Here is a 17,441-nt window from a genome sequence, read left to right as displayed (position 1 = left end):
TAAAACTATAAAATTCAAAAAAAATTTCAAAAAAAACTGTAAAATTCTGCTCATCATAAGACAAAATTAAGAAAATGAAAAGACCAGCCACAATCTGAGAGGAAATATTCATAATAAATGTGTATGACAAAGGACTTGTATCCAGAATATACAATGAACTCCTACAAAGCAATAATAAAAAAGACAATCTAACCTCTAAAATGACCAAAAGACTTGAACAGACATTACACAAAAGAAGATATACAAATGGTCAATACCATAATAAAAGGGACTCAACATCATTAGTCACCAGGGAAATGCAAATTAAAACCAAAATAAGGGGGCAGCTGGCTGGCTCAGTCAGTTAAGCGACCAAGTCTTGATTTTGGCTCAGGTCATGATCTCAGGGTCATGAGATCGAGCCCCGTGTTGGGCTCTACACTGGGTGAGGAGCCTGCTTAAGATTTTCTCTCCCTCTTTCCCTCTGCCTCTCCCTGTTCCCTCACTAAAAACAAAAACAAAACAAAAACCCATAACAAAGTACAACTTGTTATATCAGCTAAGATTACTTAACTTTAGACTGACGGCACTAAATGTTGGTGAAGTTGTGAAGCAACTGGAACTCTCCTACATTGCCAGTGGGAGCAGAAAATGGTAAAATTCCCCTCCTAGGCTGGAGTATACTGAGGTAGGGGAAAGGGTGGTGGGAGTGGTGTCCCCCAGGTCAGGCAGCAAGGGGGTGCAGCATCTGTGGAGAATTTAAAAACAATAATAAATCCAAATCAACTAAGCACTGGTTCACATTATATTATCACCATGTGTTCAAAACAGTGTCATGTGATAAAATATGCCTATCTGCTGGAGTGGACCATTCCCACCTCACCCTTTGTGACACTCAAGAAAAATGACAACAAATGTCAACAAAAAATGCTATGTACAGATATGGTCACAGCAGCTTTATTCATTATAGCCAAAGACCAAAAGCAACCCCAATGTGCACAACCAAGAGAATGGATAGACAATTGCAGTATATTAACAAAATGGAATATTACTCAGCAATAAAAAAGAATGAAGCATTGTGGGTAGATTTCATAAACATTATGGGAATTTGGCAAGCGGAAGGTTGAATGTGAAAAGGTCTTTGGTTGCCAGGTTGCATCTTAGGGCTTTCTATCTTTTGCTACAGGGATTAACACAATGCTTGACATGCAGGGAGGAATGTATATTGGGGATGCTGGATGGGAATCTAACCCAAGGCTGGGACTTCACTTCTCCAAACACCAAGAGTCAACTAGGAATTCTTAGAGTCGATAAATAGGAGTCCATAGCCCCTTTGTCTCTGGCTGTTGCCCAAACCAAACTCATCTGCCTTCAAACCACCTTCTTCCACCTTCCCTGTCCTCCCCAGTTTCCCAGAGTGGGAACCTTAGCATCTGTTAAATCTTCCTTCTCAAGCTATCTGTCCTCAAGGCTGATAGGTTCATCCAAGATCTGAACCAGGATGTTGGAGTCTAGGATGAGAGCACCTAGGACTTAAGGCAACCACCCAAGTCCTGACTGGTAGGAAGGGTCAATGGAGGACTTTGGGCTGTCCTCAACAAACTCTTAGTTAGACTCCCCTGCCTTCCGCAGTCAACTCTGCTGCAGAACCAAAAGCTGGTGTTCAGCCCAAGGCTCTGTGTGGATTGCTGGGTGTTGTCCCCAGTCCAGTCTGGACCAGGGACAGTAAGGAAAGATCCAGGGTTTGGGTGCCAAGAGACACTCCAGTAACACAGCCCTGGCCGCACAGTATCAGTGATGCTTTGCAGGAGCAGAGTCTTGACTAGAACCCAAGCTGCCAGTCACCCCCTGGCAGGTCCTCCCACCACACTAGACCCTCCTGATAGGCGGAAACGGGCAACAGAGCTTGTCACTCACTAACGAGGCCGCAGGCTGCCCTCATTTCTCTACTCTCAGCATCCTTAGCATGCATCCCCAGAGACCCTCAGGAAGGTTCTACAGGAATGAAAAATGAAGGAAAAAGGATGACGGAATATGAAGGATGTGGATGGATGCAGGATACAGGCAAGCAGTTCGGCACCTGGCCTTGAAGCCTCCTCCAGGGCCCAGGACAGGTGGGAGGAGCGAGCCGTGAGTAGAGCAGGATCAGTGAAGGCAGCAGCGTTTCCAAAGAGGAGGGTATGAAGGGAGGGAAGGGGGATGGGGAATTTGTCTAGAAGCTGCATTTGCCTGCCTGGCAAACATTCTTTCAACAAAGATCGTGTTATGGGGACACTGGTCTTGGAGAGGAAGCTGGAAGGGGTAAGGCTGCGAAAGAGGCTGAGTCCGTGTGTGATTGGATGGATGCATGGATGGATGCATGGATGGATGCATGGATGGATGCATGGATGGATGCATGCATGGGGTGAATGAGCGAGCGAGTGAGCCAGCGAGCGACTGCCTGAGTGAGTGACTGAGCGTGTGAGCAAACCTCAGCCCTCCCGGGTCGGAGCTGCGAGCCCGGCAGGGGTCACTGCGCGATCCGGAGGCGGGAAGGGGGCGCAGGCGCGGCGAGTGCCAAGCCCCTCCTGCGGGGGGGGCGGGGCGAAGTGACTGAGGGGCGGGGCGATCTGGAGGTGGGGCGGGGCGAACCGGGGGCGGGGCTGACTAGGGGCGGGGCGAGCAGGGGGCGGGGCTGGCCGGAGGCGGGGCGGGGCGAACCGGGGGCGGGGCTGGCCGGAGGCGGGGCGGAGCTAAGGAAAGGGACTCGAGCACCAGACAAACTTCCGGTGCCTGCGGAGCGCGGAGCGGCGGCTGCACACCCCGAGGCTGCCCGGGCAGAGGCTGCAGGGCGGACGCGCGGCCGGCCGCAGCCATGGTGAAGATCAGCTTCCAGCCCGCCGTGGCCGGCATCAAGGGCGACAAGGCCGACAAGGCGGCGGCCGCGGCTGCGGCCCCGGCTCCGGCCGCTGAGATCCTGCTGACGCCGGCTCGGGTAAGCGGGGCCGGGGGTCGGGGGCGCTTGGGCTGCACTTCTTGGGGGCGACGCGCGCCCCGCGGGCCCCGGGAACCGTTCGAGGCGCATCGGGGGCCCGGAGCCGTGACCGGAGGGACCGAGCGGCTGGAATGGGGCCTCCATCCCATGTGGGAGGGGGCTTGGGGCCGCCGACAGCAGAGGTCCAAAGCGTGGGAGGGGTCCGGGGCGCAGGTCCCCGGGTGGGGAAGCGCTCGAGGTCTCTTCCAAAACTGGAGGGGCCCCAAGCGGCCGGCCCCAAGGCAGCGGACGGGGCCGGTAGGAAGAAGTTGGAAGAAAGCTGGTGGGGGGTTTGCGTCTGTTTCTAATCAAGGGGGAGGGGCCGAGAGTCGAGCCCCAGCTGGGGGATGGGAGGAGGCTCGGACTGCGTTTCCCCGAAGTAGGGAGGTGGGTCAGGCTCGGTGGGGAATGGCGGGGGGTCGGGGGGGGGCATCGAGTCCGGTGCCAGCGATGGAGGAGGCGCCGGCGACTTCGTCCCAAACGAGGGGCTGGGACCGTGCTGCTGAAAGGCCCACCTGCATTGGTGGACCAGAAAGTGAGGGACTGGAAAGCGACCAGAACCGCCCGGCTGCACGTCCAGCGTTCGGGGTCTGAGGTTCGGGGTTGCAGGTTATGAGGCCGGCGCCCATCTGGGCCTCCCTGCGCCGCTCTTCCTTCCTCTCCCGGCTCCGGGCAGCTCCCTGCATCCCGCGGGGAGGCTCCCCCGCTGCCCCGGTGCCCTCCCGCATCCCGGAGGCTCTTTGTGGGGGCGGGCCTCCTCGGTGCACCCCGCCCCCTCCGGCGTCCTCCCCCGCCTCCCCCTGCCCTCCGGCCGGGGGGAGAGAAGGCATTTCCGCCAGTGGAAAACTGTCTGAGCTGCGTGGAGTCTGACCCGGAGAGGGCAGGACGCGTGGCGGGCAGGGAGGCGAGGGAAGGGGAGCGAGAGCTGGTCCAGCCAGGCTGCCCTGTGCTCCGGCAAAGCTGCCCACGTAGCCGTGGTCTCGGGCGGTCTTGGGGTGCGCCCAGCCGTCCCATCGAGACTGGACTTCCAAAGTCTTTGTCTGCTCCCCTTGCTTCCTATGAGTCTTCCTCAGCGCGGAGGTCCCTCCCCAAGTTTTGTGGCTCAGATTCAACCTTGCCCGGAGTATTAACCAGGGCTGCAGGGGAAGACTTGGGCCTGGGGCCACCAAAGAGGGGACTCTGGAAAGGGGCCTCAAGAGGTGGGTGTCACGTCTCTAGCAAAGACCCTGAGTGAGGAATGCACCGAGGAGCTGCAGGCCAGCTCACCTGCCCTGGTGTGGTCACTGCATCACCTAGGACCACCTGGGCTAGGTCAGGGGGTGGGGGTGGGGGTTGCAATGTACCCCCAACCAAAACAGCTCCATCTTCATCCCATGTTTACATGGGCAGGGGGCATTCCATGTTTGAAGACCATGGTCTTTAAAAGTTTGCAAGGGTCTCTTCAAGCTTCCTTCCTCCCTCCACCAAGGAACCAGCCTACTCCCAAGGCCTGCCGCCCTGCTCAGGCCTGGAATTCAGGACCCTGCCTCTGAGGACTATAGGATTCAAGCAGAAGACAGTAGGGGGATGGAATTCAAACTCTGAGAAGGTCCACCAAATTTCACAGGAGTGGCACATTCTCCAGCAGCAGCCTGCTGATGGTGTCGGGCCGGATGGCAGATGCCAGCATCACCTTGGCAGTAACTGACATCCAGTTTCTGGCACTGAAACCCAGCCAGCATCCTCTCTTCCCCCTCACCCAGCGTGAGATGGAAATATCAACATCTTCCCCATCTTCCCGGGGCTGTTTGTAATGGCCTTGAGCCTGCTGAGCAGGCCTCCTCTCCCAAACCTTCGATAGTTTGGGCAGGGCCCCTAGCTGTCTTAATTGGCACGGAGGAGCACTGGGGGCCCAGGAGGAGGATTAAAATCCTGGCACCTCCTAGGACAGAACTGCATAGCAGTAAATGATCATGGTTCCCCGAGGCCCTGAGGTGATAAACGGAGGGGGCTTTGGATGTTACATGTCGGTTCTGCCAATTGCCTGCTGGAATTGGAGCGGGGAAGAGAGTTCACTGCTCTGAGCCTGTTGTGCCCTCACCTGGCCGAGGGGCACGTTCCCGGTGTCCAGTAACTAGGGCATGGATGGAGCCCCCCTCTCCTGCCTCTGGCAGTGAGCACAGCAGGTTGCCGGGCTCCAGACAGAGTGCCACCACCTATTAGAGCACTGAAGGAGAAGGTGGGTGGGACAGGTAGGCCGACTGGGAGGCCCAGCCTTCTCCCATCTCGAGACAGCATCTGAGGTTTGCCCCATGCCCATGGGGACGCAGAGGAAAGCTTATTAGAAGGTTTCTTCTGGCTGAGGGTGACCCAAGAACCCTCCTTGGCTACTGACCTGGACTCAAAAATTAGTTATAAAGCCCTGGAAGGACCTGCTGATGAACAGAGGAGTCCGTGAACACCCTCCCTCGTGAACACCCCCTCGGCAGTGAGCTCCCCTGTGGCTGTTAGATGCAAATGTCCACCTGCGTGCAGGCCCTGAGGGGCCAGGGTAAGGCCTTTGCAGCACCCTCACAGCGGGGCTCCCCCTGCTTCTGAGCAAAAACTCCAACACAAGGAAGATTCTGTCCCCAGACCTGCTGATGGAAGGAAGTGCCTCAGTGGGCCGCGAAGGGATGGGGGCGGGGGCCCAGCTGGGCTTCCAGCTGCCCACCCTCCCCTTGGCGCTCGCCTCGGAGGTACTGAGAAGCCTGCGCTGAAGGCCGACTGGCGGGAAGCCAGCCTGGAAAGTGGGCTGGCCGGGAAGCACCCCCTCCTAGCACGCACCAGCTAGGTCGGTCTTCCCCTTTGGGGGCCTGCGGGCCAGCCGGGGCCTGAGTGGGCACACGCACACGCGCAGCCAGGTGTGGGCCTGCACAGACTGGGCTGGGCTGGGGGCTGCAGACGGCGGGGGTGGGGCTGCCCGGGGGCGGGAGACAGGTTCAATACCATCCTCTCTGCACCGGCTCATTTTCTCCTTGGCTTTGCCTTTGATTAATGGCTCCTGCGTCGCCCCCTCCCCCAGCCTGCATACCTGGGGATCAGATTTCACTTTCCGAGTCCCGGCCTCGGGCCCTGGGCGTGGGGGAGCCGGTTGGGGGAGGGTCCCCTGCCAGCCAGGAAGGCCGACCTGGCCGGCCGGGACTGCTCCTGCCCCAGTGCCCCAGTACCCGCTGGCCCTGCCGGCCGGGCTGAAGGACCTTTCTGGAAAGGTAGCCCTGCTCCAGATCGTGCCCCGGTGGCGGGCTGGGGGCTTCGGCCGGCCCATGCCTGGCCTGCCCGGGGCCTTCCCAGAGGGGCTTCGGCTTCTGAACACATCACGAGGGCTTTTCTCTTCTGTTTCCCTCTCTTTTCTGTTCCAGACCTTGCCTGTTTCAAGGCTGTGAGCGGACTCCCGGGGAGGATGAGTTCCCCTTAGGGGGAAAAAACATTTATGGTAAAATCACGGAAGTGCAGCCTGGCTCCCCACTTCCCCCCAAACACACACCCTCTCCCAAGTTCTCTCTCTCCCCCGGGAGGGCTCTTCCAGCAACCAGCTTTGCTTCTCATCCATGGTTGGAGCCTTTGTCCCCCGAGTCTCTCATCTTGCCCGCCAGGAAGCCAGTAGATGCAGGGGAGTGGGTGGTGCAGGAGTCCTCAGGGGTCCGTGCTGTTCTTCACCCAGTGGGTGCCCAGGCCTCCAGCCACATGACGGGACTGGGGTCCCAGGACTCCCTGTCGCCGTTCACCCAGCTGTCTGTACGGGGAACACAGCTCTGTGTGCTGGTGGACGGTGGGCCTCTGCCCGCTGCTCCCACCCCCACTAGGTCTGGCTGGCTGGTGCGCGCACACACACACACACACACACACACACACACACACACACACACACGGGCATTGGTGACCTTGAATCTGATCCGCAGCCTGGGAAAGAAAGATGCTGAGGGGGGATGAAGCCCAGGAGGGCCCTGCGAGCGCCCCTCCCCCACCAGGGCGGCAGCAAGTGCATTTCTGGCTCCCTGCCAGCCTCCGCCCAGCAGCCTGCAATTGTAGTTTAATCTGCTTGCAGTTAATTTGGACATTGTTACCGAGGAACTGTAGCTGGGGGGGCCCTCCAGGAGTCATGGGAGTCCGCCCAGCTAATGCTCCAGTTGGCTGGGCTCCCCTTGACCGCCGTGGCCCCGGCTTTGCTAAACCATTTAATGAGCACCGTCGGGGGCCTTGGTGCAGCGGGCAGGGGAGGCCCAGGCCCCTCGTGGTCCCCGGCCGGCGGCTCATGCGCCCCACACGAGTGCACAGCGAGGCGCTTTGCTCAGAAAGCCCCGTTGCCTTGGAAACAGTAAGCTGTGTTTTCCTCCTTTCTAAATGGAAGCCCCCCCCAAATGCCTGGCTGCTCCATGGGGGGGGCTGACATTTTCCTGGGTCTCCAGCACAAGTGAAGCAGCGTGGGGGGCTCAGGAAGCGGGCTTCTCCGCGGTCCTGGGTGAGCTGGGCGCCAGGAACCCCCAGGTTCCCTGTCGTGTTGTGTGGGGCCCTGTAAGCGATGGCAGCAGGATTCAGGGGCCCTCCCTCCGGTGTGGGGCTTGGTGCCTGAAGTGCCTTTTGTCTCAAAGCAGGGACATCTATGGCTCCAGTCTGCCTCCTGGCAAGCTCAGGTCCTGCTTTCCCTTCCAGCCCACTGCTCATGATGCTTCTGGGGTCTGGGCCCTGTAGGCGGGAGGGGTGTCAGTAGTGGTAGGATAGGGAGCTGTGTGTGAGCCCCGGACACGTGAGAGGTGTGTCTACTGCACAGCTAGGAAAGGTGGGGGGATCCTCGGCCACATAGCCACCACAGGTGCCCACACCTGACCCAGCCAGGAGCGGAAAGGCTGCTTTAAAACCATTGGCGCTCCCTGTTTGTGGACTTATTCCTGGAGCCGGAGCAGGCCCTCGGGCTCTCGTGCTTGTGGCCCATTGACTTTGTTTTGTTTTGTTCTTTTGAAAAGCAGTTCTCACAAGCCTACTTCTCCGGTTTTCCTGAATGCAGGAGCAAAAGCATGGCCAGTGTGCAGCCTCAACAGCTGTCCAGGGCCTTGGCCCTGCAAAGAATAGGTTCAGCGGAGACAGCTCGGCTATTTTTATCTAGCACTTCATCCTGACAAAGGGCTCTCAGGTTCTCCTCCTTTAATCCCCGTGTCTTCACTTCTCAAAAGAGAAGGTGTGGGGGGAGCTTGCAATCCTGTCCTCAAGGGGATCTCTGTCCCTGCTGGAGCCCCTCTCAACCTGGGGTCACCGCTCCTCCCACGCGTATGAGTGTCCCCACCCCACGGGCAGGATTCACAGCTGGCCGATCCCAGGGCAGCCATCGCACTTTGGGACCCACTCAGGCCTCTGGAGGAGCAGAAAAGCCAGCACCTCATCTCCAGGGGTGGCTTGTCCCCTGTGGCAGCACCTGTCCCTGTGGGACCTTGGTTAGGGCACCCCAGGGTGCTGAGCAGATGCCAGCCGGGTGGTGGTCTCACAAACTTGCCTCCCTGGTCTTGATCGCAGGAGCCCCGCAGCAGGGCTGGGGTGGTGAGAGCCCCAGCAGTCAGCTAGTGAGTTTGGAGCAATGGGTTTGACCTCCCAGCCTGCTGGGTGAGCTCCCTGGAGGACAGCGGACAGGGGTGTTGGGGAGTGGGATGGGCCGGGGTACCTCTGTCCCGTGGTGCAGAGGCTGGGAGCTAACTGGTCTAGGGATGGATGTGCCCAGTGAGGGGGAGGGTCCTCTGGGTGTTTTTGTCCTCTTCCTGGGTGAGTGGGAGAGCCCCAGGCTGGGGGGCATTTGCCCTCTGATGGTGCTCCCCTTGCTCCCTGAGGCCTGGGCCCTGTTTTCTCTAAGCCAAGGGGCCTCAGGGACAGGGACCAGAGCACCACACCAGGCCAGCCCAGGTTAAAGGGAGTGAGGACACATGGCACAAAGGGGGCTAAGCAGGAGGTTCATGGCACACGTGCAGTTCTTGAGAGGCTTCGGGCTTCCAGGCGGGAGCTCGTTCCCTTCTCCCACCTGCCTCAGCTCCTGGAGGCTGGGGGGGTGGGGGGGTGTCTCCGGGATAGGACTCTGACTTCACCCTGACTGTATGTGGACACCATGCAGGAGGGACAGAACGGCAGACAGCAGAGACGGGAGACAGGCCTGGGCTTTTGCCACATGTCCCAGGGCAGGTGAGGGAGGACACGCACAATCCTGAGAGATGGCCAAGGTCACGCAGGTCGTTAAGAGCCTGAATCACCAGCACTTGGGCTGGTGCTCCGGGTCAAGCATGTTCCTAAGATCAGCACACACAGCCCTGCATCCGCCGCTCCAGACCCGTGTGCCCTGGAGCAGTTTGCTGTGACTTGGCAGCCCTGCAGCTGCTGTCCGGAGCCCGACTGGCTCCCCAGAGCAGGTTTTCTCCAAGAAGCCTCGCCCTGATGGCACCTGTTGCCACCGTAGCCACGTTTCCCTCCTGGCAGAAATGCCCTGGCCTCCAGAAACCTCCAGACTTCAGCCCTGAGGTTCCACTCCTGCCGGCCAGCACCTGTGCACCTGTGAGGGGCCGTGGCTGTCCCCCCGCCCAGGCTGAGCGGTGCCCAGGGCTGCCTGGCTGGAGGGGGACAAGCACTGTGCCCTGACCCTGCAGACCCCGTGAGCTTCCTGGAGCCTCCGCGTCTCTCAGCCAGTGACCACTCCCTGCCACAGCCTTCCTGGTGGAGCCCAGAAGCCACCTCCTATGGCCCCAGTTCCAGGCCACCGTGTGCACAGTAGCCTGTGGGCGGATCCGAAGCCTTCCCTGGCTCCCCCATGCCCAGGGCAGCAGCTCCCAGCCTGCCCAGTGCACCTCCAGTTCCTACAAGGTCCTAGGTCTGCTGCAGTTACTAAGGCCATGTCTGTGCTTCCCCTGTTCTATATTTAAGAGAACAGACTGTAGTTACAGCCGGTATAGTAAAGGGAACTAGTGGGTGAGCCACATGGACCTGCTTGATCCCAGTGGGTCATTCTGTGTGGCTTTGATGCGGGTCTTAGTTTATCTTTACCTGGGAGGAAACGGGGGAGGCCCCGGCAAGGTATTCCTTCCAGATAATGCTCCACGTAGCCTCAGCACTGCCCCCCACCCCCCACCACTTGTCCCAGGGCTCGCTACCCAGCTGCAGGGGGACGTCTCACGTTGGGAAAGGGGTGGGAGGATTCCCAGAGGAGCAGAACCAGCATCGGGCTGACCCGGCACTGCAATCCACAGGAGGAGCGGGTCCCCCCACAGCGCTACAAGAAGGGGGGCTCCGTGGGCGGCGTGTGCTACCTGTCGATGGGCATGGTCGTGCTGCTCATGGGCCTCGTGTTCGCCTCCGTCTACATCTACAGATACTTCTTCCTCGCACAGGTGAGGCCAGGCGGGAGGGAGGCCTGGGGCTCAGGGAAAGGTAGTGATTAGAGAGGACTTCGGGGAGGCGGCAGGTGTGGCAGCCGGGTGACCTGCCTCCAGGTGGGAGTGAGTGACCAGCCAAGCCCAGAAGACCCGCATCCTCCCTCCCTGGGGCCTCCCTGGGCACGAGCCAGCCCGCCCAGGCCCTTGCCTGGTGCTGGAACCCCACCCCCTGACTCCCACGGACCCTGATGGACCGTCCTTACCTCTGGCTTCAGGCACACCTGAGGGCCAACAGGGAACTCCCAGGAGCACAGGCAACAGTGGGGGAGCTGGGATGGGCATCCATGGCCCCTTCCCACAGTGTCACCCTGGAGTGTTGGCCCCAGAAGCTCAGATCCGGCAGAAATTGGAACTCTTGTGACCCTCTCAGAGCCAGACCCTGTGCCCAGGGGTCATGCTTTAGGGACTTCCATTCCTTGGACACGGATGTGGATTACAAAACAAGGTGGCAAGCAGGTTAATGGCCAGAATCCCCACCACCGCCTCCTGCCAGCGGTGGCCTCCACCCGTGATAGCACCCGTCACCCGTTATGTGCTCACACAGCCGCCGCTCAGGGCACGAGGCTGGGCCCGAGCTGGTCATGGTCACAGTGACATCATCATCAGTTCAGACCGGGGGGGGGAGATGGTGCCCCCAAAGTAGTTCTGTTAAAGCCCAAAAGAATACCCGTAAGTGCTACAAGCTGGGAATTTCGGAGTGACAAAGCAGCCGAGGCTTGCCAGTCATTTATGACCTGAGTGACCTCCTCCCCCCCTCGAGCAATGGTTTTTAGCATCGTTACTTAGTTTTTTCATGATGGAAATTACTGAAGAGTTTTTGTATTCCATGTGACTTTCCCCTGGAAACCTCAGCTCCCACACAACTGCCGACTTCCCTTTTGTTCGCCCCCCCCCCCCCCCCCGCCTTCCCCCTCCGTGACCAACTCCCCGCTTGTTCCTGGTTCTCCCTCCCCAGCCGGTGCTCTCTTGGGGCTCCTCACCCCGCCCCAGTCGCTGGGGGGTGGGGGCACCTCAGAGCAGCCTCTGCGTCTGTGCCCTGGACAGTATGATTCATGTGTGATGACTCACCCCCCTGGGACAGCGTACACTCCGAGAGAGGGAAATTCTGCCCACGACAGGCCAGTGTCTGCGCGCAGACCTAGAGGAGCCCCTGGAGCAGGACAGGTGGCCACGCTGGTCCTCGTGCTCAGCCGCTTGGCCCTCGTCATCTCGCTGCCTCCCTGCCCTGGATGATGGGGGGACTCGGCTGGCTGTTCAGATAGGGACACAGTGTTCGTCAGGGTCGCTCACGGGGTCCGGGGAAGGTGGTGGGACTCATGTGAGGCTGGACATGGAGCTGGCTGTAGCGGTGCTTCCAGAATCTTCCCACTGCCGCCTGCCTCTCAGCTGCTCTTCCTGCAGGGCCCAGCCAGCTTGATCTGGGCTCCTGTGCTTGCCCCCGAGAGCCACGGAGGCTGTCCTCCTAGGACCTGGTGCGTCCGGCCCGCCCTCCCTGGGCCCCCACATTTCTCAGTTTCTCCATCTGTGAAATGGGTCTCATGGTCCCAACCTGCCTGCTTCCTGGGGCCTTGGGGTCATGGCATGGTGGGGTGGGCAGGGTGGCTCTGCCGCGTGACCAGTGTGTCTCTCTCCCCACGTTGCTCAGCTGGCCCGAGACAACTTCTTCCACTGTGGGGTTCTCTACGAGGACTCCCTGTCCTCCCAGGCCCGCACTCGGATGGAGCTGGAGGAGGACGTGAAGATCTACCTCGAAGAGAACTACGAGCGCATCAATGTGCCCGTGCCCCAGTTTGGTGGCGGTGACCCTGCAGACATCATCCATGACTTCCAGCGGGTGAGGCCGGCCGGGGCTGGGGCAGGAGCGGTGGCAGGGTGTCCTGACGGCCCAGAGCCCCTCTTGCAGCAAGGGTCACGAGAAAGGAGAACAGGAACCAAAGGAGAATGAATGCCACTGCCCCTAGTCCCTCCTTTGAGCATGTGCTGTGCGATGGCAAGTATGTGTAGGGGACGTCCACGAGCTAGGCTCGTCAGGATTTTACACACATTGCTGTTGTTACATCGGTAGTGTTTACCACCCAGTGTGACCTAGCCGTGGTGGATTTTCTCCTCTGCCCCCGACAGCTTGCAGACACTGGCTGTCATGGGCAAGGCCAGTGTGCCTTGTAATTGGGTATTTTGTGTTGACATTTTACTGAGGTGTGGCATACTTACCACCAAGGGCACGAAGTGCGTAGCTTAGTGGATTTTCCCAGAGGCCCACGTGTGACACCATCCAGACCAAGTGTTGGAATCTTGCCAGCATTCCAGAAGGTTCCCCTGTGTGCCCCCCCCCAGCCAGTCCCCCCCTACCCAGATGTAACTATCCTTTGCACTTCTTTTTTTTAATATTTCATTTATGTACTAGAGAGAGCATGAGTGGGGACAGGTAGAGGGAGAGGGAGAAGCAGACTCCCCACTGAACAGAGAGCCCGACATGGGGCTTGATCCCAGGACCTCGGGATCATGGCCTGAGCCAAAGGCAGACGCCTCACTGACTGAGCCACCCAGACACCCCATCCTTCTCACTTCTCTCACCAGTGACAGTTTTGAGGCCAGAGAAACACAGGATTCCCTGGCTGTGTGTCCCCCATGCTCGCTTCCCAGAGCTTCCTAGGGGTCCTCCTGCCGAGGGTCCAGGTCGTCCCCACGTCTATAGGAATTGGGGGTGCATCATGCTGGCACAGTAGGGCTCAGGCCTCTGCTGGCTGAACACATCCCAGCCCCCCAGGGCCAGGCCCTTGCCTGCAGAGCCTGACACAGCCCCCCCTCCTGCTCAGGGACTCACTGCCTACCATGACATCTCCCTGGACAAGTGCTATGTGATCGAGCTCAACACCACCATCGTGCTGCCCCCTCGAAACTTCTGGGAGCTCCTCATGAATGTGAAGGTGAGCAGAGGCCCTCGTGGCACCTTGCTGCGCTCCCCCGTGGAGGCCAGGCCTGCGGCAAGGAGGTTCCTGTAGTGGGGGTCAGGGGTGGGGGACAGGTGCCCAGGGGTGTTGCTGTCAGCTGGGCCCAGTGTCCCAGATTGGTACCCCTCCTCCATCTTCCTTCTCCCACACCCGAGTCAACGCCTCCTTTTCTTCTCCCTGCCACACTTCTGCCTTCCTCTCTCATGAAGAGCCCCGAGACCAGCTTCCTTGACCCCTCAGGCCATGCCCTACGAGCAGCACTCCCCCTTGGGGTGGGAGACCAGGCTCCCACACGCAGTACTGCGGGTGCAAGCACTTGGCACAACCAGAAAACGCCTGGGGGCGTCTAGAGGGCAAGCCACGGGGCCTCTGGGTGAAGGGGGCCCAGGAGGGTGTGGACAGGCATTTCACATGTGTGTGTGGCGGGGGGGTACTCTGAGTGGGCAGGACGGCAACAAGGGGAGTGGGCCGTGCGGACAGGTCGAGTCTGGGGCAGGAGAGCCCCCCTCTCCCACCCCGGGTACTGACCCAGCGCTGCGGCCGCTCCCTTCGCAGAGAGGGACCTACCTCCCGCAGACGTACATCATCCAGGAGGAGATGGTGGTGACCGAGCACGTCAGCGACAAAGAGGCCCTGGGCTCCTTCATCTACCACCTGTGCAGTGGGAAGGACACGTACCGGCTGCGGCGCCGGGCTACCCGGAGGCGTGAGTGGCCGGCCCCTCCCGTCCGGGGCCCTTGCCCCGAGCCCTAAGCCACGGCCATCCCCCAGCAGCAGCGCCCGGTAACTCCGCGCGCCCCGTGCGCCAGGCCCTGGTGCCCACGCTAAGAGCGTGTAAGTTATCCTCGTCAGCATTCTCGCTGCCCCTCGAAAGATGAGGAAGCGAGGGACAGAGAGGTTAAGTGACCCCCCTGAGGCCACACAGCAGGGATGGTGGCCGGGTGAGTCTGGGCGGCCTCTGGGCCAGGTGGCCTCCGTGACCCCGCCAGCCCTGGGCCAGGGCCCAGTCCTCACTGAGATTCTCCCTTCCCTCCCAGGGATCAACAAGCGAGGAGCGAAGAGCTGCAACGCCATCCGCCACTTCGAGAACACCTTCGTGGTGGAGACGCTCATCTGCGGGGTGGTGTGAGGGCCTCCCCCTCCAGGCCTCGCCCCTGCCCTCTTCCTTTTTTCTCTTCTGGCCACTCCGGCCCTCCTCCTTCCCCTGCTTCGCTTGTACTTTGGACGCCTTTCCCTAGATGTGACGTGTCTCCTGGTTCCTTTCCGGCCCTGCCCGCCTCCCTGTACCAGAGCCGTGACCTCTCGAGGCCCCACCTGCGCCGAGCTCCCGGGGCCGGGGGAGCAGGGGGGCACCCAGGGTGGAGTCCGTGACCGCCACCCTGAAGTCAGGCCGTCCAGGGGCCGCCCACACCTGCGATGGCAGCCCGGGAGAAGGGCTGGATGGAGGGGCTGGGCTCGGGGGTGGGGGGTCCCGGGAAGGGGACAGGGAGGGATGTGGTGGGGGGTTCAGAAATGTCTGCACAGTTGGTGAAGTCCTAAAAGGCTTGTTCCTTGGACGGTCCCACATCCGGATTCCCAGATCCGGGCTGAGGATGGGGGAATGTGCCCAGGGATGGGCCCACCCAGAGCACAAGGGCAGGTGGGTGTCCTGGGGCTCCCCTGGACTCCTGTGAGTGCCTTGAGCCCACCAGCAGGAGCCTGGAGTGAGGGCAGGGGATGAGTCTGTCAAGCACAATCGTTCTCCGAGTGGAACCAAAGAGGGGAGGAGCCGGGGCCGGGTCCTGGCCCCCCGGGAGCACAAGGACAGGGTCCTGCAGCCCTGGCCACAGGTACAGGATGGGAGCGCTGAGCAGAGACGAGGGGTGGGCTCGTTGCCTTCTCCGAGCTTGGAGCTGTTTTGGAAGATAATGTGGGGAGAAGGGAGAGCCACCTGGTACTTGTACACCCTGCCTCCCCCTCGTTCTGAAATTCTGTCCCCCTCGGCTTTGGGGGAATGCAGCCTCTTTTTCCTTTTCCTTCTCACTTTTGCATGTTTTTACTGATCATTCGATATGCTAACCGTTCTCAGCCCTGAGCCTGGAAGAGGAGGTTTCGACACCTCCTGTCAGACTTAGGTGCTCTCTGGAGATGAAACTCTTAAATGCTTTGTTATTTTCTCAATTAGATCCCTTTTCAGAAGTGTCGGTAGAACAATAAAAATCTTTGACTTCTGACTTGGATTTGGGAGTGGCGGGGCAGGGTGGGCGTCCCATGCTGCAGGCTCCCACGCTGCAGGCTGGCCGTTGGGCAGGGCTGGGGCGCAGGTAGGTGCCTGGGGGAAGGCCGGGAGGGTCCCTCACCTCCCTGAGCCAGGGAGATCGCATTTTACAGGAAGGAGGAAGAAGGGGGTTGGAGACCAGAAGCAACTGGCCCAAGGTCACGCTGCTTTCAAGTGCCCATAAACCACCCCATTTAGTTCCACACGGAAGATGACATCACTATTGCTTGTCCTTAAGCACAAGGACGGTGGACGATTTCGGGGCAATTAGTAACCATCCCGGTGGATCTGAGCTGAGGTTGGCGTGAGTCACAGGGTCGCATTCAGCAGAGAAGGAGGCGGTGGGAGAGCCAGCCCAGAGCCTTGGCCGGGTGGACTCCAGAGGCGGGATCTGGGGTGAGGGTGGGTGGCCACACCCTTGCTGCTGGTCGGGTTCAATAATCCTGCGAGGGACAGAAATGACTCAAGTTATTGCAGACACACCTTGTTCTCCTAAGGCAATCTTGTCCAGACGTCAGCCTTCATGCAATGCAATCACAATTAAAACACTGATAGGATTTATTGTTTAACTCGACACAGTTCTTTTGGCAAAGTGAACACGGGGAATGATCTGGTAAATCCTCAGAAGAGGAAACAACGGCCTCCAGGTATGAAGCATTGTAAACTATCGTGATTTAGCAAAAGGAGAAGGACAATAGGGCAGTGGAGGGCCTGAAAATTGTAAATACAAGGAAATTTAATGGGGCGCGTGTGGGTTCTTTTTAATGGAACAGCTGGCTAGCCATTTTGACAAAGAAAAACCTGGATCCTGCTTCCCTATAACAAAATTAATTCTGGATAGACCACAGATTTGAGATATGAAATGAAGCCATAAAAGTACTTCAGAAATGATTTAAGAGAATCTTAGAGAAGGGAAAACCTAAGCATGATACCCACCACTTACGACTTGGACCATGGAAAAGTGGAATTTACGTCCAGCCAAACACACTATGAAGTCAAAGGGCTTACCAGGGGCAAATGGGGAGAGGTTTTGGAAAGTAGGACAGAAAAGGACTCTTCCTCAATATGCAACATTCCTATAAATCATGAACCACGCATGGCCAAGCCAGTACGTAGCTAGACAAAAGACTATGAGCAGGCCGTGCACAGTGAGGGAAATACGAGTGGAGCATTGCTTAAACGTGAAAAGATGTTTAGTTGCAGTTACACAGAAATTGCAAAACAAAATTGGGAAGCTGCATTTTTGCAGGACAGGGTTTTGGTTTTTTTTTTTTTTCAGGGTTTTGTTTTTATTAGATGTTTTACACTGAAGCATTTGCTCCATACAAAATGCTGTACATAAATCGCAGGTATGCGAGGAAGCATCGTGACCAGTGTGTATCTGGAGACGCACCAGCCAACTAACTCATGAAACAAGGCGGCCAGTATCGCCGATTTCCTGCGTGCATCTCTCCCTGTGCTGCTAACGAACCACCCCAGCATTTAACGGCCTAACGCAGCAGTTCACCATTTTTCCTGGTTCCCAGGGATGGCGGAGCTTGGCCAGCTCTCTGGAGCGCACTCAGCTGGGAGCCTGGCTAGGCTCCCCGTCCAAGGTGCCCCTCCCCTCCCTGGCCTCACTCAGCATGGCCTCCAATCAATACCCCGGCCTTCCTTAGAGCTTGGCAGCTGAGCTCCAAGCGAGAGGAAGCCAGAGGCCTCTAAAGACCTGGAATCCAAAGTTCCAGATCATTCCTTCACTGCATTGTTGGTCAAAGCAAGTCACAGAACCAGCCCCCACTTGAATGGAGGGGCATTTAAGTCCATTTAAATGGCCCTAG

General features: G+C 58.8%; 1 protein-coding gene across 1 annotated transcript; it reads left to right on the top strand.

Annotated features, from left to right (window-relative positions):
* Positions 1-2,737: 2,737 nt before the first annotated feature.
* Positions 2,738-15,577, top strand: ITM2C (integral membrane protein 2C). Its single transcript, XM_055300582.1, has 6 exons — positions 2,738-2,953; positions 10,228-10,368; positions 12,059-12,247; positions 13,230-13,340; positions 13,920-14,070; positions 14,402-15,577. Exons 1-6 carry the CDS (start codon positions 2,834-2,836, stop codon positions 14,491-14,493), a joined length of 804 nt encoding a protein of 267 aa, XP_055156557.1. The 5' UTR covers positions 2,738-2,833; the 3' UTR covers positions 14,494-15,577.
* The last annotated feature ends 1,864 nt before the right edge of the window (positions 15,578-17,441 follow it).

Source organism: Nyctereutes procyonoides, unplaced genomic scaffold (assembly GCF_905146905.1).
Source record: "Nyctereutes procyonoides isolate TBG_1078 unplaced genomic scaffold, NYPRO_anot_genome, whole genome shotgun sequence".
Taxonomy (NCBI): domain Eukaryota; kingdom Metazoa; phylum Chordata; class Mammalia; order Carnivora; family Canidae; genus Nyctereutes; species Nyctereutes procyonoides.
This window is presented reverse-complemented; position numbering and strand designations above follow the sequence as displayed.